Source organism: Bactrocera tryoni, chromosome 1 (genome assembly GCF_016617805.1).
Source record: "Bactrocera tryoni isolate S06 chromosome 1, CSIRO_BtryS06_freeze2, whole genome shotgun sequence".
NCBI classification, from domain to species: domain Eukaryota; kingdom Metazoa; phylum Arthropoda; class Insecta; order Diptera; family Tephritidae; genus Bactrocera; species Bactrocera tryoni.
Genome location: NC_052499.1, coordinates 51,947,062 through 51,974,353, shown reverse-complemented (window position 1 = coordinate 51,974,353; position 27,292 = coordinate 51,947,062). Strand labels below are relative to the sequence as shown.

At 36.4% G+C, this 27,292-nt stretch overlaps 2 protein-coding genes across 4 annotated transcripts in view; both read left to right on the top strand.

The window, feature by feature from the left end:
* Positions 1-27,292, top strand: part of LOC120776159 (prolyl 4-hydroxylase subunit alpha-1) — a 60,259-nt gene that overhangs the window by 27,826 nt on the left and 5,141 nt on the right. For all 3 annotated transcript variants that reach the window (XM_040106760.1, XM_040106739.1, XM_040106750.1), the window contains exon 2: positions 11,890-12,153. In XM_040106760.1, the coding sequence (XP_039962694.1) occupies positions 11,936-12,153 (218 nt within the window). In that variant the 5' untranslated portion in view covers positions 11,890-11,935. The remainder of the gene's footprint in view (positions 1-11,889; positions 12,154-27,292) is intronic.
* On the top strand, positions 23,652-25,672 carry LOC120776158. Its single transcript, XM_040106723.1, has 2 exons — positions 23,652-25,268; positions 25,337-25,672. Exons 1-2 carry the CDS (start codon positions 23,652-23,654, stop codon positions 25,670-25,672), a joined length of 1,953 nt encoding a protein of 650 aa, XP_039962657.1.

Here is a 27,292-nt window from a genome sequence, read left to right as displayed (position 1 = left end):
CACACAATTTCAAGCAAACTCGTTGGGGATTTTTTTTTCATGGTAAAATTACTAAACAAATTTTTCACCTCATAAACAAACCTGGAAGCTGTTTGACATATGGAAATCAAACATCTCACGAACATAAAAAAAGTTATTCCAATCTATAAAAAAATTGTATTGATTAGTTTTTTGGGCGCAGTTTATGTTGACCAGTCCGTGTCAAATTTGATCAGATGGAAGCTCTAAAAAAACCGCTATAAAGACATACTAGAAACTTATATGCAAATATTAAATAACATATTGAATACAACACTGCATTTTTGACGTAACTGTAAACTTCTGTATTGCATGCGCTCATCAAAGTGGTTTTTGTCAATATGTATACATACATATGTATGTACGTAAGTATAGGTGTACCACTCAGTGCCTTTAGAAGTAAATATGTGCATTTGAAGGTACAATACAATAACTAAGCAATAAAATAATTGCGGTATGCACAAGTAACACACACAAATTCACACCTGCAACTTAATGTTGCATATCGAGTTTTCGTAGTCATAATCTAATGTTGCATTACGTAATAGCGCGATTCGATCATTATGAATGAAATTAATTAGGTTGCACTAATTAGTTGTATGAGGAAATGGGTTGAAGCATTTTCCATTTTGAAACGCAACGAACAAAGGTGGCAACTAAATCTAGTAATTAAATGATTTTTGCGCATGCGCATGCCTTATTATACTCCAATTCATTCGGCAGCCCAATTTGGCATTAAAAATCGTTTAAGTGCTACATACATGCAAACACTGTTGCCTGTCAATACGTAAGCTCGTCTTTATATGCTTGAAAGCGTCAAGTATTTCGTAATTCAAACCTAGACTACACATCATTCATTATTCAATGTAAGCTTTCAACACGTTAAATTGCTTATTTTTTTTCCCTGCCACTTGCGGTGGCAACACAATTATGCTTCTTTGCCATTTTCATAGCGGCACCTTAGTTGAATGGCATTTTAATCACATTTGCCATTTTCTTCATTGCAATAAATTATTTATCAATACTACTGTGTGCAACTGCAGGCATTCACTTCTTAAGCGTTTGCGGCTTACCCTTTGGTAGCTGCATGTTGCACGTTTCTTCCACATAAGAGTGTACTCTCCCATCGATTGTCACTGGCAAAACAGTTATGTACACGTAAGTATGTATGTCGCTTTGCAGCTATTCTTAGCTTACGGTGGCTACATTCTTTTGTAAATACTAATCGACATTCAAACAAAGCATGCGGCAACAAACTAGCGCTAAAGTAAATCGTTTTGACATGCCGATAGTCCATGTTATGAAAACTTCTACAATAAGTTAAAGTAAAGGGTGATCTATTTCGAGGTTCCCTACTTTTATAAAGAAAAAACACAGAAACTTCAAATTGAATGGGGAATGTTTATCATAATTCGACAGAACATTCTTTGGTATTTATTTTTTGAAGATTTTCTCTTTCAAATGTTGGCCTCGGCTACGTCTCAGATGGCCCTTTGGTTGAGTCCAATGTTCTATGACTCGTTCGAACATTTTGACTGGTAACTGGCGAACGACACGCGTGATGTTTTGCTCCAAGGCCTGAATCGAAGCATAGACTTTAGACTTTACATATTCCCACAGGAAAGAGTCTAACGGTGTGATATCACACGACCTTGGTGGCCATAGGACCTGCCTAAATGTGAAATTATCTGCTCACCGAAGTGTTCTCTCAATAAATTTATTGATTTATGCGATGTGTGGGAAGTGGATCCGTCTTGTTGAAACCAAATGTCGCCGAGATCGAGCTTCAATTTCAGGCATCAAAATGTCGGTTATCATGACGTGATAACGCTTGTAATTGACGGCTACGTTCACACCGGCATCATTTTTGAAGAAATATGCGATGATTATTTCACCGACCCACAAACCATACCATGCCGTTGTTTTGTCTGGATTAAGTGACAGCTCTTTAATCTCCTTTGGTTGTTCTTCGTCTCAAAAGCGGCAAGGTTACTTGTTTACATACCCATAGTGCCAGGAATAGCCCTCGTCGCTGAACAAAATTTGGCTCGAAAACGTCGGGTCTTCTTGGAACTTTCGAGAGCTTGAGAGAGTCGAACGGCTTCAATTCTTGCACAAGCCATATTTTGTACGCTTTCAATTTAAGATGTCGACGTAAACTGTGCCAAGACGTTCCATACGTCAGTCCGAATTGCTGTGAACAGCGGCGAATCGACTCTCCACGTTTTTCGTTTACATATACTCTCAGCTACGGCTACTATATTTTATCACTGCTTGCTGGACGTGGTCTTCTTCTTCTTAATTGGCGTAGACACCGCTTACGCGATTATAGCCGAGTTAACAACAGCGCGTCAGTCGTTTCTTCTTTTCGCTACGCGGCGCCAATTGGATATTCCAAGCGAAGCCAAGTCCTTCTCCACTTGGTCCTTCCAACGGAGTGGAGATCTTCCTCTTCCTCTGCTTCCCCCGGCGGGTACGGCGTCGTATACTTTCAGAGCTGAAGTGTTTTCGTCCATTCGAACGACATGACCTAGCCAGCGTAGCCGCTGTCTTTTAATTCGCTGAACTATGTCAATGTCGTCATATATCTCATACAGCTCATCGTTCCATCGAATGCGATATTCGCCGTGGCCAACAGACCAAAGGACCGTTAATCTTTCGCAGAACTTTTCTCTCGAAAACTCGCAACCTCAACTCATCAGTTGTTGTCATCGTCCAAGCCTCTGCACCATATAGCAGGACGGGAATTATTAGTGACTTATAGAGTTTGGTTTTTGTTCGTCGAGAGAGGACTTTCCTGCTCAGTTCGAAGTAGCACCTGCTGGTAAGAGTTATCCTGCGTTGGATTTCCAGACTGACATGACTGAAACTGTCTACAACTTCAAAGTTATGGCTGTCAAGAGTGACGTGAGTGCCAAGTTGCGAGTGCGACGACTGTTTGTTTGATAACAGGAGATATTTCGTCTTGCCCTCGTTCACTGCCAGACCCATTTTCTTTGTTGTCTGGACGTGGTCTATTCGGTCGAATATTATGCAATAATGAATACTTGGTTTGAATATGGGTGATGGTGTTGCGAATAGTACGCTCAGTAGATCGATTTTGTTGACCATAAGTTGAGCGAAGCCCGCGAAAGACATTCTTTACAGAAAGTAAGTTTTCTTAATGAAGTTGAACGATTTATAAACGATGCTCAGGTGTAAGTCTTTCCCTGATGAAATGCCAAACGAAGCTGAACAAAAGTAACATGACAGCTTGACACGACTCACGCATGATCTGTCAAAATTGAAAAAATTATCTCTCCTTGGATCACCCGTTATTAAGTGTTGTTGATAAACTGGCTCATCTTCTTTTGTCAATATACGCCGCTTACTATTTGTAAAAGATCAAACCAATTTATTTTTGAAATTGCAAAGACTAGTACAAAACTGCACAATTTAATACTTACATAAGGTATATCTATCTTTATAGCCTGAACAAGGTAAGTATATTAAGTTTGCCGCGAAGTTTATAACACACAGCAGGCAACCGCGCAAACAGTTAAAAGTAGATATAGTATTGATCAGCGTGACGAGCTGGGTCGATTTTGACATGTCCGTCTGTCTGTAAATGCGTGAACCAGACCTCCAGTTTTTGAAATATCGACTTGAAAGCTTTCAGACGTCCCTTTCTACACAAGAAGCTACTAATTTGCCAGAATCGTCCACTTTAGCATATAGCTGCCAAACAAACTGCCCGATCAAAATAAAATCCTTGTATGGAAAACTTTTCTTATTCGCCTGGTTATCTTGACGAAATTTGGCATACATACATATATTAATGTATATGGCAGCGCTACAATCTTCGAATATAATGTTCGGATCGAACCACTATAGCATACAACTGCCATATACACTGACCGATCAAAACCATAATAAAGATCTTTTTATACCTTTTTATGCTATATGAAATGCACCTGTGAAGGCTATTATCTGCTATCCGTGCGGCTTAACGTTTTATTTTGTTAAAATATTTTTAGGTGCGCTTTGGCTGGGAAATATTGTACATTGTACATACATATGTATGTATACATATATATAAACAAAAGCTTGACATTTTCGAAGTCACGTTTTGCACAGTTATGCGCCCAGCAAGTAAAATCAATAAAACAAAAATTTGCAGAAGATATTATAAATCATTGGTTACGAATAATTACAGGGTGTGCCGTATTCATTGAAAATTGAGAAAATTTAACAAGTTATCGATATCCATAAAATTATGAGTTCTTTAATTGAGCTACATTAATTACAATTTGTTTCAATTGGTTTTTAATACTTTTTCAATCCAGTGTTCTTAACATACATATCTTAAAACATTTTAAGACTGTGTTTCGCTTCTCATTTTGAAGCAGTTTTGATAGTAAGCGAATTTGGGCACGAATATTTCTCTGAAGTTTATAAAAGATCTGTGAGTTGTAGGTATACACTTTGAATAGACAGGTCTGCAGAGATTCACGAAACTTTATTCATATCTAGTGACCACTCGTCGTTCTCCAAGCATTAGGCATAGTTTTCAAACAGTTTTGATACCATGTGGCCAAAAATTTTTGCCGGACAAGCTTATGTCAATATTTTCTTCTTCACGATGGACACTGTAATCATTTAAGCAATTCCTCGATTCGAAACATCAAGTAGTAGGTATTGCATTGTTTTATTTCAGAAGCGAAAACAGTACTTGGTCTTTCCCCCTACCTATTTCCATTAGCAGCTGAAGCCGCATTGTTTGATTTGAGACATGTAGCCTTCATTTGCACCCATTCTTACTAAAATCCTCATCCTAATATTCCATCTTATATAATTTTCCTTTGACGTACAGACCCTTTAATCTTTCACATTTTATGATAAGCATTCTTTGAGCCACCTATCAGATGTTATCATCGTTCACGCTTTAGAAGTTTATGATATAAAACTTTTGTTCGATAATAATACTATTTTACCATCTGCAATGAATTTGCGTTTAGAGATTTATTTTAAATACATATAGATACATTATAATTTTGACATGATCTATGATTATTAGCTCGAAACTCAAGATCATAGGCATAGATTTGAAAATCTACCATGCATGTGAGGTACTGTTACTGTAAAATCAGTATCCCTGCCGAGAAATGTCATATTCTCGCTAACCAGCTTAAAAGTAATATTTAAAAATATTTTGTTGATTCTTGTCCCATTGATAGATGAAAAATAATTGAGGTTTTGCTCTGCGACCTGTGATCTATATGTCACATATAGTTACAAGGGTCCAGCACTCTGAATAATTCAAGAAGTTTGTGAGCAACTCAAGGATATCATCTACTACTAGGCTCCATAGCAAGGGAGATAGGATCCCACCATTTCTTCTTATACCAAGAAAGGTTAGAAAAAGATTTTTATCTGATTTTGCTCGATCAGTTTGTATGGTTTGTATATACTGTAGTGGATCCGATATCAACCGTTCCCACAAATGAGCTGGCTAGAGAGAAAAGAATGTCTGCCAAATTTCTGTTTCAAGACTAGCTCGTATGTATGTATATATGGAGGGCCTAAGAACAGAAGGACATTGCTAAATCGATCAATCGATCGACATGCTGAGCTACTGATCAATTATAAATATAACTATGTATAAGTACTTAAATTTAATATACCCTGTTCAGGGTATACAAAAGTGAAATGTGGCAAGCAATGGCAAAGCTTTGAACACCAATCGAGCTCAGCTCAAAACTAGTAGACCCCCTTTTTTGGCGCACACAAATAAAATATCAAAATGAAGATAGCAAAAAATATATCCAATTGAACCGCCTACACTTTTTAATTCATTTCATTTTCTTTTATCGATACTTAGATACTTTAAGAAGCGTGAGAAAATTTAAAAAGCTACCAAAAATTTATAAAACCTAGCACATTTAAACACAATCGCTGAGTAATTGAGTGCAATTTAAGCTTAAACGTGTAACTTGAATGAGCCGCTTGTGCATTTTCTGGAATAAACTAGATTGCCTAAGTAAAAATAAGCTAATTAGCACTTCATTAAAGTAAAAATAAAATTAATAATAAAATTATAAATAAATAATTAACAAATAAAGCTGAATTTGTAAAGTCGTGAACCAGTTTTTAACGCAAAGTTTGCGTTTCGGTATAAAATAATAAACAACAACAAGAATTACGCTGATTAAAAACAGTTAATTAGTTCAACAAACCGTTATATCTAGGCAGAAGCTTGCATAAATAAATCACATAAAATTAAATTTGTGTTGTTGTTATTGTTGCTGCTGTAATGCATTGTTTTGAGGTGATTAAAGCGGGTGAAACAAGCATATACATATGTATGTCTTTTACATACATACATATATACACACATAGGAATACATTTTAAAATTCAAAGAATTGTATTTACGAAATGTAAATTTTGTCGAAACAATTACAATTTCAATTTTATTTTATTTTTTTTTTTTTTCGAAACAATTTCTGTTCCGCTATTTTGAACTGTTCACGGCACTCTATTGTCTGCCAGCTGTGGCTGCTTAATTTGCATCTCAAAAGCCGCCTTATATGGCTTACCATATGCGCACACATACACACGTGCAAATATAATAGCACATATGTATGCATGTATGTGTGTGTTAGCCCGGCTTATGGCTTTTGGCTGGCTGCTGGGTTAAAAATAAAAGTCGAAATAGGTTACCCTCAGTTCATTCACACGCCCGTACATGCAGTTAACGGTTAAAAACACATTTATATAATGTGGCTGTTGAACTTTGATGTCAATGCTAACAATGGTCCAACCGAAACGGTATCATGTCGACTAGCCTTCCTCATCCGCTGGGATTACTTCGTAACTTTTATCATTTATAATATACATAATATGCTGCAAACTATGATTCTGAACAGCTGATTTTGTATTAAAAGCGATAGCGTTCTCATTAAATATACTTGGATAAACCTTGGAGAGCGACGAACCGAGCAAATAACTGGCATAAATAATATAGATTCATATGAACATATAGTGATAATTACATACATATACCACTTTAAATTATTTTATGTTGAGGCTACAGGAAAACTTTGTTGTTGATATCACAGGTGCACAGGAATAAACAACTATAGGGATGGTTCCATATAGACAATCGAGTGGGATGTGGTGCGGTATCCAGCAATCTAAGACGCCAAAATCGCCTTCCGTCTACCGTTCCGTTATCTGACAGACAATGTACATAAGCGTAGATCACAACAATTAAAAAAACCTTCTTGTTTTGTCGAAAAGAGCACTCACAACAAGGAATATGTATACTTCCACAGGAAGCCAAACGGATTTGCAATCACTAAAGTGTCTAAGGGTCTCAACAAAGATAGTGAAAGAATGCTTTGATCTCTTAATGGATCTAATATACTATATCACGATAAACCCGCAAGGAATTCCGAACATAGCGATATTACTAGTAACTGTGAAGCAGACGAACTAGCCAGAGTAGGCACCACCATACAATTCGGGAAATAAGTAATTATTTGCATCCGCGTATTTATAGATATTTAATCGACAAATATGTTATAAATATAGCTAAGTTTAGGTGGAGTTAGTGAATGGAATATGGCTGCATATACCGACTAATTAAATACAAAAACAATGACATAAGACGTGTAGTAAGAAAGCTAACAGCTCACCATCTAATGGCAAACATGCCATCAGACTGGGATCAGCATTCAACGACTATTGTAGAAGCTTTCAGAAAGTAGAAGAATAGAAGACTATGGAACATCCTCTGTGCGATTGCAAAGCTTTGCATAGGAGAAGAATCGCAACTATCGTTCGAGGGTTTCTTGACGATGTTATGGAAGTTGCAGGAATACAACTTTTTGTATTATACAGGGGATCAGACAGGATATAAGAGAGTGAGAACAATATAGAACCGGTGGTTTCACAATTTGTCTCTTAAAAGCCTAGATACGTCGTCAGACATCCACTCTACACATTTTTTGTCAAGAGCACAGTTTAAAGGTGGGAAAAATAAGTGATGCACGAAACAAGTAGCTGCCATAAATTAAATAGACTGCATTATTCAAATAGTAATAAAATATAAGTATAGATGTTATACCACCTTAAAAAATATTGAAATGCTCTTTTGCTATATTTTAATAATATTTCATTATGCTTTCAAATGTAATTTTTTGACAAGAAAGTCCTTTGCTTTACGTTTTGATAGAAGCGTTCAAAAAATATTTTTCAAAATGTGCTGTTTTTATTTGTAAAATTTCTATATAAATACTTAGAAATTCAATTATATTAATTCATAAATATTTTAATAGAATATAACAGAGCATTTTATGTTAAAAGGATTTTCGAAGCCTCGAAGACGCTAGAAAAGCATCGCCTGTCTCAAAAACTATACAATCTTCACAAAAAATTATAATTTTTTTTTAATTTCGAGTACCTTTTACTATTTAAGAAACCTAATTCTTTCAAATTTATATAAGAACCCTAGACAGTTATAGTCAAAGGCTGAAAATATCTTGGATTGACAATGAAAACACTGTTTTTTTTTTTATGAAAATATGACTTTATTCTTCGACATTATCTCCATCTAGAGTAATTATTTTGTTGTAACGCGTTTGTTTTGAGTCTATGAAAAAGAAAGTAATCGCTGATGCTAAAATCTGGCAAAAAGATGAGTGGGGGTGATTTGTTTTTTGAATTACACATACATACATATATGTATATGTATATAATTATTTTATCAATGTTCCCATCTGGAAACAATGTTTTATCAATACACTTTTCTTCAACGCAATTTTTCTATTCTAAAAAAATAGTCGAGGTAAAACCACTTTGAGACCAATTACTTGGTACTCTAAAGCAAGGATAGATGTTTTTCCCCCGTGGTGCTATCTGGATTAGGCCCAAAATTTTCCATAGCTATAATAACTAACCAATCAAGTAATGTAAATAATAGACCAAATTAATATACTATTGCATTAACGATTTAATCGAAAGCCGTTATTTAGTTATTTACGAGCTACTTTATTACCTAACTTCAAAAATTCTTTAAAATAAACATTCTAAAAAGGTTTCTTCTTCTTCTTAATTAGCGTAGACACCGCTTACGCGATTATAGCCGAGTTAACAACAGCGCGTCAGTCACGCATAAGGTTTGCGGCGTTATTTAAATATAAAGTCGTTGACAGCAACTGATTTATCAGCTATAAAAGTTAGTACAACCATAAAAATCTATCACATATGAATAGGTATAAGGGTTATTGCCGTTAATCAGAATTAAGAATGAAGAGTTTATTCTGTTGTTAAGTTCTTTTTAATGATTTCAATCAAGCGCATGTCTTTGAGAAAGCTGAAAGCCATTACAAAACATCAAACTCATCAAAGGCATTGCCATCAAACAAAACAGTTAAATTGGTTCTTAGAAAGAAATGCAAATAAGTTAAGATATGTCTTTTTGATTAAGAATGAACAGTTAACCTAGACATTTTATTTATGTTTATAGGTATTAGAAAGTCGTTGATTTAAGTGAATGATAAAGAGTATGATGGAGTTACGTGACTGAAGGCATGTAGAAAAATAAATATATATCGCATATAAGTGTTTGTGTATGATTTTTTACCGACTAAATTAACATACAAATAATTTTTCTAACAAAACTTAAAAAATAAATATTTTCTAGTTAAATTTGCAGCTAATTTTTTTTTCAGAAATATTTCTCTCTATTTTTTATCGTTAAAACTCGTTTCAATAATTTACGTCTTTCTGATATTCTGATCTATGATCTGAATTTGACAAATTTATTAGCAGTTAGCTATTTTATTTATGTTCATAAAACGGTATATTATATTTTAATGTTTGAAGAACGTTTTATTTTCCTCTACAATCATTATTTTTTTACAATGCTAAATATCGAAATACTTATTGTTAAACGCTTTTTAAGATGATAAAGTTAATCGGAGCATTTTGGTATGTGTGATATGGTAGGCCATTCCACTCGAAGCGAAAATCATTAGTTTCAATGTCCAATAGGTGTACGTAACTGGGACTAGAATTAGAACAACAATTTGAATATTTCGAAGACAAAGGATCACTTCTATGCAACCACGAATCAATCTTTCATAATTTAATTCTGTATGTTTGTCTTTATAGTTTCTAGATTTGGATATTCTAGCTTAAGTGCTAGTGGTATTTAAGGGGTTCCTTGAGTTTCCTCGAGAAAAAAAGACATATTTTCAATAATTATTATTCTTGGTGAAAACTTGTCGACGTAAATTTTTTAAATAGTTGTAATGGTACAAAAATTCTCCGCTGAAAATTATATATCGAAGACCTGTATAAAATTTCATTGAGATCGGTTGAGTAAAGCGCGAAACATCTTTGAAAACACATATTCGAAAGAAACATGTTCAAAGTTTTAAGTGATTACTTATATAGTTCAGCTCGAGTGCTCAACTTTTCTAGGCTGTATCTACAAAATTATTAGTCGGATCTAATCAAGCATTTAAGACAATATTCTAGATATGCAATTGAATTAAATAAGACATCGATTTTTTGAAGAGGTGAAGACCGTGGCACCCCTTAAGTGTTTTATGACTGATATTTGAAATAGATAGGATCCTGAAAAAATTTCCATTATTTCCGAACTCGCTACTAAAGCAATAACAATTATAGAGGAAAGTTCAAAGATCAAATATGCTGTTATTAAGGCAATAATATTTTTCCTTCGCCGGTTTAATAAGACCTATTCGAACCAAATACATATGTATGTCTGGTTATCCTAAACTTAGATATGGAGTATGAACTTCTCTTAACTGGAATTGTGTATTCTGCGGTTCTAATTAGGTAGAAAATCTTCCAGTCTTGGCTATCTATACTTATTTGAACCTTAGTGCGAGAAAGTTTTAACTTCTTCATATATTTTACTCTTATTTGTTCCTAGGCTCTACGCTTAAAAGTCTTCATGTCTCGAATAAATTGATTTTAAAACTCTTATTCCAAATAAGAACTCTCGAGCTTGATGTTGGTTCAACCATACAAAAGACATGATATTTCAATTAATTTTTTGATGTACAATAGAAAAAATGTATTTGCTGTTGTTTTCGATATTTTTATGGCCTTCAGTTCCAGATTTTCAACTAAACTGGGAGAAATTTGCTGGTTTATTTCTTGTCAATGTCAAAGTCTAGTTTATAGCTATTTTATAGCATTTCCATTTAGCTTCAACTAGATTGATTTTAATTAAACGCGTTTTCAGTTAATTGTATATTCCTTATATAACAACATTTTAAGTTGTTTTTAGCGGTTTTTAAGCTATTTAAATTATGCTTAGAACAAAAGGCGTTTATAGATGGGTGTGAAATACATTATTCATATAAATTTATGATCACTTTATGCGTATAAATACATGTAGATATATATAAAAATATATTTTTTGCATATAAATACTTGTATATATTTAAAAAAATATATATTTTTTGCTTTCACCAAAATATGAATTAGCGCCAAAACCTGTACAAACAATATTCTCAGCCTTTAATGACAAAAATGTTAAAATAAAAAGTAAGATTTTCAAGTTGAATGTCTCGTCTGTATAATTTTTCCATCCTATTTTTGATAAATTGATTGAAATGCAATGTCATTACAATCATTATACGATTTCGAAATATAATTGACGTTAAAAAATGTCTGAGCGCACAAACAATTTACTTACAACCATCATTATACTCAACTCCCTGGTTTCAACGCGACAAATCGTGTCGATGAAGCAATAAGCTTTGAAACTTTAATGCACGATTTGCAGTAAGCATCATTAATGAAAACATTCACAACAAATTGTTTATTAAAGTTCACATTTTTTGTTTCAGCAACACCTTACACCTTTAGGAGTACGTATTTTTATTCACCACCGAAATGATGTATCCCAAACAAGGAGGCGTGGTGCTAACACACTTGACGAAACTTTTGTCAATATGCTTCGTGCTCTGTACGCTGACAATCCGTTGCACCAATTCCGAAGTGTACACGGCGTTGGCAGAGATGGAAGAACTACTTGAGACTGAGTCGGTATTAATAACTAGTTTAGATGGTTATCTTAAAGTGCAACAACAAAAGTTGGACTACCTCAAAAAGTGAGTATGGAAATATTCTATAAACATTCCAACACACATAATTGTATAATTTATTCAAAACTACAAAATATATGTGTGTGTGTAGATACGTTTTAGTTATTTATCTTCCGAAATAAATCAGAGCAAAAAACTAAACGATTCATTTTTCGACAATATAATTAATTTAATGTGATAATTAATTGCATGATAATCATAAAAAATGCTAAAAACTTCAACGCGAGCACCTGCTATACAAACATATACATACATACAATTATCGAAACGTATAAACTGTCATGATAGACAATGACACAGCTTAAATGACGAGAGCATACATTTTCGGAGTCACTAATATGTAGCTGCAAACAATTATTTTTTAATTATAACCAATTTGTTAAATAGACAAGCGCTTTGGTTCTGACAAATTGTTGGAGCAATAAAATTACTTGAGATCTAGTAGAGTTATAAAAAAATTGTATAAAGCACAGTGGAAAAATAATTAAAAATTTAAGAAATATTTAAGAATGATTTATTATTTACATATATATATATCAGTTATATACGTACTTATATATGTATTTAAATTTGGAGGAAAGCTACTATTCGGCAAGGCACTCCTTTATAGTTTGAATGACAAAAAAGTACTCGGAAGTTGTTAATAGAAAATATTTAATTATTCATCAATGTTTATTTTGCCGGCTTCAAAACAATCGCCACCAAATGTAATACATGTATGCCAACGATTTTTCCAGTCCTCGAAAGCACTTTTTGGGATGGCCTTCAGCTCCTTCAGCGAATTTTGTTTTATCTCTTCGATCCACAGAAATCGGGTTCCATTTCGATGATTATTGACTCATAACTCATCGGCAGTTATAATGCTCCCCATGAATGTGGGTTCGGAATTCACACGATAAAGCATGTCCAAAGAGATCTGTTTACGGTACTGTTTTTGAACAAATCAGTTTATGGGGACGAGTCGAGCAAGAAGTGTTTCAGACCAAAACAAGAAAAAACGTTAATTTCGGTTGCACCGAAGCTAAATACCCTTCACAGGAGCATTTCTATTAGTAACTATGTGTTCAGTTTGTATGGCAGCTATATGCTATAGTTAACCGATCTGATCAATTTCTTCGAAGATTACATAGTTGCTTTAGAAAATAATATATACAAAATTTCGTGAATATATCTTGTCAAATATGAAAGTTTTCCATACAAGCATTTGATTCCGATCGTTCAGTTTGTATGGCAGCTATATGTTATAGTGGTCCGATATCGGCCGTTCCCACAAATGAGCAGTTTCTTGAAGAGAAAATGACGTTTGCAAAATTTCAAAACGATATCTTAAAAACTGAGGGACTAGTTCGTATATATACAGACAGACAGACGGACGGACAGACAGACGGACATGGCTAAATCGACTCAGCTCGACATACTGATCATTTATATATATGCTTTATAGGGTCTCCGACGATTCCTTCTGGGTGTTACAAACTTCGTGACAAGCTTAAACCAAAATCATTCGAACAGTCAAGCGAGAGATGCAGGCTCTCTTGCCATTTCTCTAACACTTGGCTGACGATTTTCAAGCACTATATCCTTCACTTTTTTCGTAATATTTTCATCAGTTGAAGAGGTCAAAGGTCGTCCAGAACGAGGCATGTCTTCAACGATCTTTTAACCGTCTTTGAAGGCCTTGTACCACCCGCATGCTTGTGTTTTTGATACAACTGAATCTCCTGAAGCCTTTTCCAATATGCGCAACGATTCGTCGCAGGAAATTTGGTTAGAAATACAAAATTTGAGGCTAATTCTTTCTAAGATATTTTTATTCATTGTAAAAATCGCTGAGGTGTACCAACTTAAGTAGCTACTGTTGTTGACATATCGCGCTCTTATTTGGCAATGTAATTAAGGACAGTTCTACCTACTTAGCAAAATACATTTTTTTAAATATCATTTACCCGGGAAATTTAATTACAATTTCGGGGGTATTTTTTGTCCTAACGTATGTAGGTTAGCTTAAAAGGGGATCCCAAAATTGACACAGGTCCTTGAGCTTGCCAAAAATATCAACTGAAATCAATTCCGACTATTTTGTCAAATGCATCCGACTAAGCTCACGCGAAGTCCAGAGGTACAGCGCTAGAGCACAAGAGGACAACGGAGACCTAACTTCTTCCCAACCCCAAGTAAACGAGACATGAGTTCTCATCAACTTAGCAGTTTCTAGCGATTTCACCCGCTTTGATCAGGCACCCAGACGAAATTGATACCAAAATAACGCGATGTTACGGATAGTGAAGTTAAATACTTCTTAAAGGGCTATACCAGTGTGACGCATGAAAAATTAGGCGATTTCCGTGAATTTTTTTAAAAGAAAGTCTATGGACGTAATAAAGTATATTTTTAGCTATATTAAAAATTTTTTTTTAACAAAAATATTGAAAAATAACGGAGTTATGTGCTGTCTGCGGAAGTGCCGAAAAAAAAGTGCCTCAACTGCAAAAAGGTCCAGGACAAGTTCAAACGAACACAAATAATAAGATCCATTGAAACTTAGATTTTGAATAGATACTTATTTATTCATTTTCAACAACTACTAAAGCAAATAACGCAACGATCGTTGAGGGGCCTCACGCCCTATCTGTCTAAAACAGTTTGGAAAGAACCAATAGAAGTTGTCGAGTGTTTTTCACCGGTAGATCTCGTATTTAATACGTAGTTATCGGCTCCTGTAATAGTATTTTACTAAATAACAAGGGTAATCTATATTAATATAGATATTAAACTATACATAGATCCCAAATTAAACTGGCTTAACGTGGCAATATACCTCGCTAAGAGAAAAAGCTGTTTCAAAATATCTTGAGTCGCAGTGAGCCAAGCGTGGATGCCGTAATAAAATTTCAATTCTAGCAAATTGATATGATTGTCAGATTAATTGAAGCTTTTCGGGACTCTGTTTCAGCGCTCCGACGTTCAAAATGATGTGGCAATAATTAAGCAAAGTGCAGCATTCGGTATCTTGATCTCAAGAATTCAGATGAAAATGAACTTTAATACTAGTATAAGAAGTTCTTTCGGAACTAGTAGAGAAACCTTTCAAACTTCTACCACATCCGGTCTGTATCACCATACTCAAATCATATATGTATGATTATCTGTACCAATGTTTTTAAATTGAGTTTCCCATATAAGTGATAACACCCTACAGGAAAATTCATGCAAACGAAATTGTTTAGCTTTCAATCTACCGAGATCCATTCCTAGTGCACATTCTTACACTTCACATCTTTAAGACTGCGATATTCTAAGAAATTTCCATTGACATCTTTCAATATCTCTGAGCTAATTTGAAATTATCAAACATTCACCGATGGACAAATGAAAATACTCGTGTTCGGACCTCATACCATAAGCGGCTTCATATCTTCGGGATTCTCAAATTACTTAAGAAAACTATAAGCGGAAAAAGCTTTGAGTTTAGGAAATACTTAATTTTTGAATAACCCTTGTTTATTCTCGTACAACCTTTTCCTTTAGTTTCGAATATTATTCTAAATTTTCAAACCCTGTTCAGACTCATACCAATAAATGTAAAACACTTCAAAGCTTCCATAAACTATTTATAATTTGTTGAAATTGTACTGGCTCCTGAACGAACAGATATGTTTCCGATCAGTGGAGTTTTTCCTGCTGGGTATTTACATGCGCAGTAAAGTAGTCTCGCAACCACTTCCTCCTTAATAAAAGATTTCCTGTTGCATATGCACACACAGCAAAAATATGTTTGTTTGCAAGTTTCAATACTCCAAAGTCCTTTGTTGGCGCTGCAATTAAACACACAAGGACACAATTATTAAACCCAAGTGACGAGGGGGAATCAACTTCAGACAGCTGACAGCTGTTCACAAACTACGTTCGAGTCCTTGCTGATCCTGCCTGCTTGCTGCTCCAATGTGTTTGTGTTAATGATTATTTTTCAATATGCGCCCTGCCTCTGCTCGCTGCAGTTCAGCTCGCTGACTCCTTCGGCGCTCTCCGTGTCTACATGGTTGCTTCAGCGCAGCAGTTGTTTCTCCATGTATTGTCATTTACTTATTGATTGTTATTGTTGTTGCAACTACTAGTTTTGACGCGTGCCTTCTGCCACAGCATAGGCGCTCTTTGTCTATATTTTCATATTTGTCGCCTTTGGTTTGATCTCCTTTTCTAACGGCTGCTTGATCCCGTCACACCTTTGCATTCAAGTGCTTACATCTGTATGTATGTGTGTATGCATGTGACTGCATCACATACAATAAATAAAACCAACATCTTTTGCTTCATTGTTGCACATTTCTTTGGTACGTGCCACATTTTGGCAACAACTGCACTGATGCGCTTTGCAACTTATTTATGCCGACTGCGAAGCAAAATCAACGAAAATAGCGTTGCAAAAGATTTACACAAGAGTTAAGCAAGATGTTATGGTCCAAAATCATATTACTTCACAGTATTTTCTAGAGCAAAATTTAAGAGAACTCTTATGGCTATTTCACATACAACTTTTGTTTCGTTTTGCTTCAGACTTTTGCTTTGACAGAAAAGCTCTTTCACAGCGAAGTGAAGCAACGCAAAGTAAAACAAAATGCATTGACAAGCATCAGACCCTTTTTTATAAGAGAAAACCCCTGAAAGAAAAGCTTTGTTTAAAATCTATATAAACTGTCAAATCAAGCCAGGAAAGCTTTAATTAAATGAGCCTTTATAAGAGAGATTATTGATTGTGTAATTTTCGTGCCGTTTTCCAACGATCTGATTACTCATATCTTGGTTGGATAATTCCTCGAGATTCTACACACAATATGTCCTAACGCTGTGCAATTAACGTTACTCCACACTAATGACACCACGAACAGCTGACAGATTATTTAATCAGAAGGTCAAGGTTCGACATTGTTCTCCCAAAAGGTAACCGTTTTTTTCGAAACATTGCTCAAGACTCACCTATTTTCAATCTTACATTCGCATTCTACAACTTCTCCTGCAACATACTACTTGACTTGTAATCGGAGAATTAAATGATTTCAAGTTTCTAGATATAAAGCTAGAAGTCATTAATTTGCTAGGTGTTTGTCTTTAATAATGAATTGATAGGAAGATTATATCTTATAAATATATGTTTATAATATTACAGGTTCAATCGGCAGTATGGATGGTTGTAATTTAACTTCTTAACGACCTATACATACCTAGCTCTCCTCTCAAAATTCAGTAGAAAGAAATACTTTCCCGCTTTATGTGCCTCCGATATACGAATCCAATAAAAACATTATAGAATCATTTTAAAAACAAGAAAAAACGTTAACTTCGGTTGCACCGAAGCTAAATACCCTTCACAGGTGCATTTCTGTTAGTAACTATGTGTTCAGTTTGTTTGGAAGCTATATGCTATAGTCAACCGACCTGTTCAATTTCTTCGGAGATTACATAGTTGCTTTAGAAAATAATATATACGAAATTTCGTAAATATATCTTGTCGAATGTGAAAGTTTTCCATACAAGAACTTGATACCGATTGTTCGGTTTGTATGGCAGCTATATGCTATAATTAACCGATCTGATCAATTTCTTCACAGATTACATTGTTGCTTTAGGAAATAATATATACCAAATTTCGTGAATATATCTTGTCAAATGGGGAAGTTTTCCATACAAGCATTTAATTCCGATCGTTCAGTTTGTATGGCAGCTATATGTTATAGTGGTCCGATACCGGCCGTTCCGACAAATGAGCAGCTTCTTGAAGAGAAAATGACGTTTCCAAAATTTCAAAACGATATCTTAAAAACTGAGGGACTAGTTCGTATATGAACAGACAGACAGACGGACATGGCTAAATCGACTCAGCTCAACATACTGATCATTTATATATACATATACTTTACAGGGTCTCCGACGAGTCCTTCTGGGTGTTACAAACTTCGTGACAAACTTAATATACCCTGTTCAGGATATAACAAGCTTGAGATGTATTTTCAGGTTGCATAGATTCATATTAAAACGTAGTTTGAGACATCTCATCTCATCATTTTTAGTTAGTTTAAACAAGTGAACTCAAGACATTTGCAAATTGAAGCATGAAATCATATTTTCCATGAGTGCGAGTCCACCACAGGATGGCAGTATAATTCACTTTGGAATCTGATGCAAATTCCTAACATCCCCTGAATCCAAGAATATATCCTTTTAGTATCTTTAACCCAATAAAGCCAGAGTCTATAGTTAATCCACTATCCAACACAGTCTCTATTTCTCATTTCGGTAAATTATTTATATATTGGCTGTCTGCTATTCGTCATTTCTCTGCTCGCTTCTGCTCTCTTGTCAAAAAATTGTATGTAAAAGCAACAGTAAAGTTTTCGACTTTAATTCGTAAAAGAGAGTAGGCGGATACCTCATCAAAGTGGTACGAGTATATCTTATTCAATGCTGCCAAGTTTTGTTTAGCATATTTCAAATCAGTCTTACTTCTGTGTATGGTTCAAATGAAAAATGTAAAAACAAAATTTATTTCTTCTTTGTTGTAGTTTTAAAACTCAAGACTTCAAATTATTTTCCGCTAAGAGCGTATGTTAGCGCAGGGTTGCATACAAGTATTGACCGTTTGTTTGAACAACATATATGCCTTAAATCGGTGAGGACTAGTGCCTGGCAAATCGAAGACAGCTTCTACATACATACATATGTATGTATATGGTTCGTACTGGTCAATTATACTTCAGTACACCTCAACAGATGGGTTATTTATACAGTGTTAGGATTGTTCTTGAAAATAGCTAGCTTAGATGGCTGATCTAGACAGATTGTACGAGGATTGCTATATTTAGTCCTTCGTGAATTCATAGGATAGAAGAACTCCTGTGTTCGAATTTATAAATTAGCAAAACGCTTTGTAGACAAATCAAATTTGCACAGTTTGGTGGGATGTCTAAAGGTGTACGTCAAATAGTTAAGTCTAGATCTCTGAAAGAAGGGACAGGCAAGAAGGAAGTGTTGAGTTGTTTCCACATCATCTTCTTCCATACAGCTTTCGCAGATGGCGTCCGGTAAGATTCTCAAATGTTTTTTTTTTTTGAAAACAGTACTTGTTGCTAAAAATCTGTGATTTATGATCATCATCATGATCTTTCTGTGGATTCAACAGGCAGGCTATAATTGTGGGCTATCAGTATAGTATATATGTATATATTTACATAAGTATATATAATACTTGCATAAAGGTATCTTAAATTATTCTAAATATTGGACATATGTACATATACATACATACATATATGGATGTAAGTATGTTAATTTATAAATCGTTCGATAATAATGGCGTGGGATGGTGAGTATGCTCAAAATTTGTCAAATTTGACGTAAAACGACACTGATAGATTAAAAGGGTCAATAACCCATATACATACAAATGTACATACATGCATACTTATGTATCTCTAAATATCGACATATTAGAAATAAATGTTTGTTTGTCATGAATGATATTTCGAAAACTTTCTCAAGGTATAATTTTCCAACAACACACTCTCTATAAAAAATATAGTTAGATTTATGTTCAACACACAGATTTATTTGTGGGATTGTCATCACCCCACCGCCTAATGTGGCATTTATTAACTGTAAGTAATTCGACACCTCAGCAGTGTTGGTGGCTGCGCCAGCGTTAGCGGTAGCGCCTGCGCACGCTGATCAAATAACCGCATCGGTATCACTGGCTGACAATGCGCTGGCGTGAAACGGCTATTCGAATGATTTGCTATACATACACACACATGAATGTGAGTGTTTTTATTCAAATGTTTTTAGGTATATAAATACCCATATACTTACGTTTCCACCCCTTGAGCGTTGGTAAACTGCGAGTGGGTAATAGAGTATAATATAAATATGTATATAGTATCTTAAAAACAAGAAAACTTATAATATCCTGACGCTGAACAAAAAAAAAAACAATTCAAAGTTAGGGTTTACACTCAAACAAACGTGTTTCTAGCAACAAATTGTAACGGTCGAATTTGTGTTTTTGTGCGGAGGGGATTTTGTATCAAAATAAGCTGCGAGTGGTTGTTCAAATATACATACTTATGTATGTATTTATATGTGTGTACTATTATTATACCCTGAATAGGGTATATTAAATTTGTCACAAGTTTTTTGTAAAACTCAGAAACAAACGTCGGAGACCCTGTAAATTATATACATACATACATAAATGTTGAGCGTGACGAGCTGAGTCGATTTACCCATCATTTGACAGAACTGTGGATATCGGACCATTAATCATATGTACATGTAGCTGTCATATAAACTAACCTAATAAAACCAAGTTCTTGTTAGAAAAAAAGTTTTTATTCGTGAAGGGTATTATAGTTTTCGCACAGCCGAGGTTAACGCTTTTTCTTGTATTTCTTATGTGTTTGCTTTATTAATTTTGATAGATATATACTCGTAAGTAGTATATACATATGTATATAAGTTCCGATATATGTACATATTTATATATTGTACCTGTACTGGCTATAACAGGGTAAATGGTGTCTACGCCAATAAAGAAGAGGATCATGCTTTGTTGGTATAATTTTATAATAACCTTTCGGTTACTTGAATGAGCCGAAGAATAAAAAGTTCACTTTAATTGTTTAAAATACAAGTACAATGACCTCTTTCTCAAGACTCATGTTTCAACGGCTCGTTAAATGCAGGTTAAGTTAGGTTAAGAGGTCGATACTGACAGTGATCTAACTGAAGACTAACTGAGCTGATGATGTCGGTCCGTTGTGTTACCTAAAAACTCCTTTGTAATCGATCATAAGACCCTTACAAATCGACAAGGCGCTTTGAGCCTATCACAAATTTGTTTATGTTGCCAATGTCAGTTTCGGTTATGTCTCTTGGTTCGCCGAGGGTAAGACTGCCGAGATATTTCATTCTCGATCTTTCAAATGCTGAACAATGGAGGACAAAGTATTTGCATGTTTCCACTTCACCTTCTTCCATAAAACTTTGACAACTTGCGCCCGTTAAGATTTTTACCACATGAACGCCTATTGGACAATATCCAATTAGGAGCTCCAGCCAGCTCAATGCAGAATTTTTCAAGATTTTATAACTAACTTTAAACAAGCAATGGTTTTACAGCTAAGATATATAAAGATTAACTTTAAGAAATCATATCTAGCGCGTTAAGTTAGTGGCTGAATAACTGACTTCACTATTGTTGGTTATTTTGGGTAACGAACACAGTAGACCTCAAGCTAGATACATATGTACATATGTTTCGAAAAGAATATCTATCACATGATCTTGGTGGCTAATCGACCGGCCCAAAACGTTAAATTATCTGTTCATCGAAGTAATCTATCAATAAATCCATTGATTTATGCGAAAAGTGAGAAGTGGCGCCGTCTTGTTGAAGCCAAGTATCGCCGAAACCCCGAGCTTAAATTTCAGACATCAAATTGTTGGTAATCATGGCGCGATAACGGTCGCCATTGACGGTTACATTCTCATAGGCATTATTTTTGAAGAAATATGAACCGATGATTCCACCGGCCCACAAACCACACCAAACCGTTGTTTTTTTTCGGATGAAATGCCAGTTCTTGAATCTTTTCAGGTTGCTCTTCGTCCCAAACGCGACGATTTTGCCCGTGTACATACGTATTTACCTATTGAGCCTGAAAAGATCCTCAGCACTGAACAAAATTTGGATCGAAAACATCGATTCTTCTTGGAACTTTTCAAGAGTTATAGAGTGATGTCGTCTGGGAAGGTCGAGCGGTTTCAATACTTGCACAAGCTGTAATTTGTACGCTTTCAACTTAACATCTCGACGTAAAATGGGCCAAGTCGTCCCATAAGCCAGTCCGAGTTGCTGCGAATGGCGCCAAATCGACTCTCCACGATCTTCAGTACACTCTCAGTTACGGCTGCTATATTTTCTACACTGCGTGCTGGACGTGATCTATTCGGCTGACTCGTTAAAGAATGTTGGTTTTCAAGTAATGGTAATGGTTAGTTGAGCGAGGCGTAAGTCTTTCCATAATGAAATGCCAAACAGTACTGAACAAAAATAAAATGACAGCTTGACACGACTCACGTATGATCACACCCTTTATATTTTTTACATGAACAACGTTCCTAAAAGTAAAGTAGTGCTACAAGGAGAGGTCAAAACATTTTGGATCTTGCAATTAGCTGATAACATAGTAACGATTATCACCTAACGGGAACAGGGCTTGCCTAAACTTACATTTATGTGGCCCACGCTTTAGAGAACTTAAGAATAGCACTTTCCAAATAAAAACTCAAAATTTTAACCGGCTCGAAGGCTTCAACCTTAACTTTAAAAAACTATTACTACACAACCCGTTTTTCGAAAGCATACGCGTATTGGTCATTAACGTTAACGTTAACGGTGACAATGAAAATGCTTTTTATAAACGCCGGCTGCGCTTGCGCAAACAAAGCGTACACATGGCGACGCAAGCGCCGGGGGTGGAAGAGTGCTGGAGGGGACTGCTAGAAGAAAACGCATGTACATCAAAACTACCCTCTGGAATTATGTGTGTCGCACGAGTCATTGACATACAATAGCAAAAACATATTTATTAAGAAAATTATTTCACTGTAGTAAACGCATACAAACTTACATATGCATGTATGAGTGTGTGTGCAGAGTTGTGTTGGTAGACAGCAAGAGTCGATCCTAGCTGGTGCCATTGGCGGCGCACGTCAACTAACTGCTGGCAGGCAAGCAGCCGTTGCAGGAGCAGATGTTTCCAATTGAGACGAATATGCGCGCGCCAAAGCAAATGCCACGGCATTGTCCAAAAGAGTTTGTTGGTGTGCGCGAGTACACAAATGTTTGTGTGTACTTTTGATAATCGGCGGTTCGACTCTGTCTCGCAGTGTTATTTAGCGCAATTATTATTACACTGAGGACACACACACACACACACCACCACATCAACGGCACTGAGTATTGTGGCACGATCTATAGAGGGGGAGCTGTGCGCCGCCGTCGTCAATAGCCACACATGAGTGGTTATATACACATGCGCGCTCACACACACACACCAATGTCGCTAGTGCAACAGAACCCAAGCGGGGTTGCAATTCGTAGCTTCCACATTTGGCAGTTGGCCTTCCGACTTTGCCGACATTCTTCAGACTTCAGCAGTTGTGCAGAAGAAGTCGACGCGTGTGGAAGCAAGAAAATTTCGGAAAAATATTATTAAACGTTTCAAAATAGAAAAAAGTGTTGATGGTGTCAAGTGAGTGAAGAATTAGCATGATTCTACGATAAATATGAATTATATTTAAAACCCGAGCGAGCAATCCTTTATTTTAAGTGTGCAAAAAACGATTAATAAGAAGAAGTTTCCATAATTTGTGTTAAACCTACTGAAGAAGATCTAAAATTCAACGAGTGAAAACGAAATTAAACGCGTTGAACTTATAACCGAACCGAAATGTCGCAACACAACTACACGAATCCGGCATTTTGTCAGGGCAGTGAATTTTACCCTACACACGGCATCGAATTGGATTCGGTGCAACAGCCCGTCGAAGCGATCTACAATCGGAGCTTGAATATTTCTTATGGCGGTCATACGACGCAGACAAATACACGCGTTGGTCCCCTACGTCTTCAGCGAAGCATGTCGACGCGTTCGGTTAACACGCAAAAACGCCAGAAAACAACAAATCTACCTGAAGTACACTCAAGTCGTCCACCGAAACCGCACCAATACCAACTACAACAACCGCAGCAGCTACAGCAACGCCCGAAGCAACATATTCCACAACAACATTTCATAAAAGGCCAAGCTTCTGCAACGCCTGCGCGTACAAACAACTTTAATGCCGTTACCGAGCCAACGAATTTCGAAACGCGTTCGAATTCCGGCCGTTACGCGCTCGTGCCGTTAGAGGATTTGCCTACGGCTGTTAATAGTAGTAATAACAACCGTTACGCAATTGTGCCAGGTCCAAGCGCGCCGTTGACCACGTTACGGCGCTACGCAAAATCTCAGGATCACCTCGATTGTTATGGCTCTGAAGGACGCTTACACAGTGACGATGAACCCGCCTCATTTCACGAGGAACCCAACTCATTCCATGGTCAAACCGCCGAGGCGACTTTCACGAGTCTACCGCCGGTCTTTGAACGTGGCCGAGCAACACATCCCATTGCGAAGCAGCCACAGGCGTTGACGCCGAAGATTAAGCATGCTTTCTCCAGCGATTTCGGCAGTAAAACCTTCTTGATTGTGGATAAGAATAGCAATCAACGCTATCAAATGGTACCCACGGCGGAGAATGAAGAGCTGGTCGATGACAATCAGGAGATCATACAAATGCATAATGGACGTGCGCATCGCTATGCGGTCATACCAACCGAAGAGGAGGAGGAAAACATGCTAGCCGCAGAGGATGAGGAGGAAGAGACGTGCCTGAGCAATCCCGATTTGAATCGCAGCGAGAACTTCTTTGTTAGCAATACCATGAAAACACCGCGAAACACAACGATGCGCACATCAACACCACAGAAACTGCCAGCAACGACGCACGCACCCAGTGGCAACACCTCCTACCCTGGTACGCCCATGAAAAATCCCGTGGCTACAAAAATGTTGCACGAATTACTTTCGACGCCACGTAAAACACCGTTGCCGCGTAGCGTAACACCACGCAATTTGTCGCCCATGGAACGTGTGCCGGAGCACCAACAACCAGAGCAACAACGTACCAAATACCATTATCGAAGCCAACAACAATTGTACTATACGCCTGGTGAGCGACGCGTTGAACGCACCGCACAGAGTTTACACTACGAATCGGTGAAGACGCAAGGTGATCGCACTATGGCGGTCATAACACCACGCATCACCGCACATCAAACGAAAGTCTATCCGGAAGTGGAGGAGGAGGACTGCAGCAGCATACACGGCAAGTCCACCAACAACACCACCACGCCCTATCCGCAAAAGGTGGCCAACGCAACAATCACACTGGCCATTGTCTCGCTCATGATGGTGATCAGCAACAGCATGAACTCGGCGCTCATCATCTACATGATTGCGCATGTAAGTCCTACCTGAGATGTGAATGAACGTCATATTAACATAAAAAATCATTTTCTCCCACACTTTAGTTTGGCAAGTACTTTTATCTGCAATACAGCTTGGTGGCCGCCTTCAGTGGCGTCGGTCTTGGCTTTCTCGGTTTTCGCTCGCGTCACTGCGAGTGGCTGCCGAATCGCAGCTACATTTCCGGTTACATCCTGTTAACGGTTTTCAGTTTGCTGAAATGTTGTTGTCTTGTGGTTATTCTCGTGCTGGATCCCTACCCGGGACTGCCACTGCACGATGTCACCACCGGCATTATATTGGGTCTCTCCACATTCACGATTTTCTTCATCGGCCTAGGCGTGATCGGCTCACTTTGGTGCTACCGACCGCCACCAGATAATCGCGTTAATGTGGCCTAAGTTTTTATATGGAAATGACGAAATATTTAAGAAATCTCACTTAAGTACTTATTTAGCTCGTATTATTTATTTATTTTATTTTATTTATATTTACGAATATATTTCTATCATAATTGAGTAGTTTTTATTTTAATTATTTTTAGTTATTTGTTGTTTATTTAGTTTAGTTCACAAATGTAATGCAAAAATTATATTCACGGCTAAAATACCAAAAATAAGTAGAACAAGTTGTTCATCCATTTACACTGTTCGAAAAAAGACTGTAAATAACTACATATCTTTTGAAATAAACAGAGGAAAGAGGCACACACAATCCAGTTTTAGTTCATAAGTTATGCAAACAGACATACTATATATACATAAATGGTTGTACTGTTATATGGTTGTATAGGGTTATAGGATTTTATATATAGTTAAGCATAACTTAATTAGTAGTCATTGTAAAAATTAAGTCACAAGTTCAAAAATGTACTTAAATCTAAATTTGTATTTATAATTAGTTTCCGATAATATATAAATAATTTAAGTGTATATAGTATGTATGTGGCAAGCAGTAGTATCTCAGTAATTTGTAATTAATGTAAATTCTGTAAAAAAAAACAATATACTAATAAAGATTTTTGAAATCAACAAAAAGTGTTGTACAAATACATAGTAGAGGAAGACCACCAGGTGGAAAGACCAGGTGGAGAAGGACCTGTCTACACTTAGAATCTCTAACTGACGTTAAACAGCGAAAAGGAAGAATGACTGGTGCGCTGTTGCAAACTCACCTCTAACTGCGTAAGCTATGTCTACGCCAATAAAGAAGCAGAAGTTCTCAAAAAGTAATAAAACGCATATAATTTTATGTTATAGCCAAGAATTTTGTTTTAAAAATGATTTCGGGAAAATTACCGCCACGGCTGGCTTGAGAGAGCCGAGATGCCGAATTTTCGACCACTTTTTGCAGTGATTGGAGGTGTATATCAGCAATAAACTGCCTAATATGGTATTCTCTTCCTCCTCCAAAGCGTCAATCGTCTTGGACTTATCTGCATAGACAAGGGACTTATTCTACAACTTTACTTCCGTCGTTTTCCAATAGATGTCTCTAGGGTTAAGCACTGGTCGATTAAATCGATTAAATCGTTTTATATCGATCTTGGACATTTGTATCAACACTAACCCAACAAAATATTTGTAGAGATCTGTTTGCATCCAAAATTTATTCTCTACTGAAAATGTCACTTTTTGAGCCGAATTCTCGACATTTGCGGGAAATTTTGCTTTTCTTTTTTTAATTCCAAGAAAAGTGCTGAGGCTCATCGAATGCTTTCGGATACGTACGGTGAGGCTGTCCTAAGTGAAAGAACATGTCGCGAATGGTTTCAGCATTTTAAGAATGGTGATTATGAAGTCGAAGACCGGCATGGTGGTGGAAGGGAGAAGATTTTCGAAGATGCTGAATTGGAAGCATTATTCGACCAAGATGCTTTTCAAACCTAAGAGGAATTGAAGGAATCGCTGCAAGTGACACAGTAAGCCGTATCAAAATGCCTCAAAGCCATGGGGATAATTCAGAAACAAGGAAACTGGGTTCCTTACGACTTGAAACCAAGAGATGTCGAACGGCGCTTC

Excerpts from the sequence above, each read along its gene's own strand:
- LOC120776158 (XM_040106723.1), top strand. The coding sequence starts at position 23,652 with ATGTCGCAACACAACTACACGAATCCGGCATTTTGTCAGGGCAGTGAA. Across the intron at positions 25,269-25,336 it reads TCATCTACATGATTGCGCAT|TTTGGCAAGTACTTTTATCT; the intron begins GTAAGTCCTACC and ends CCCACACTTTAG.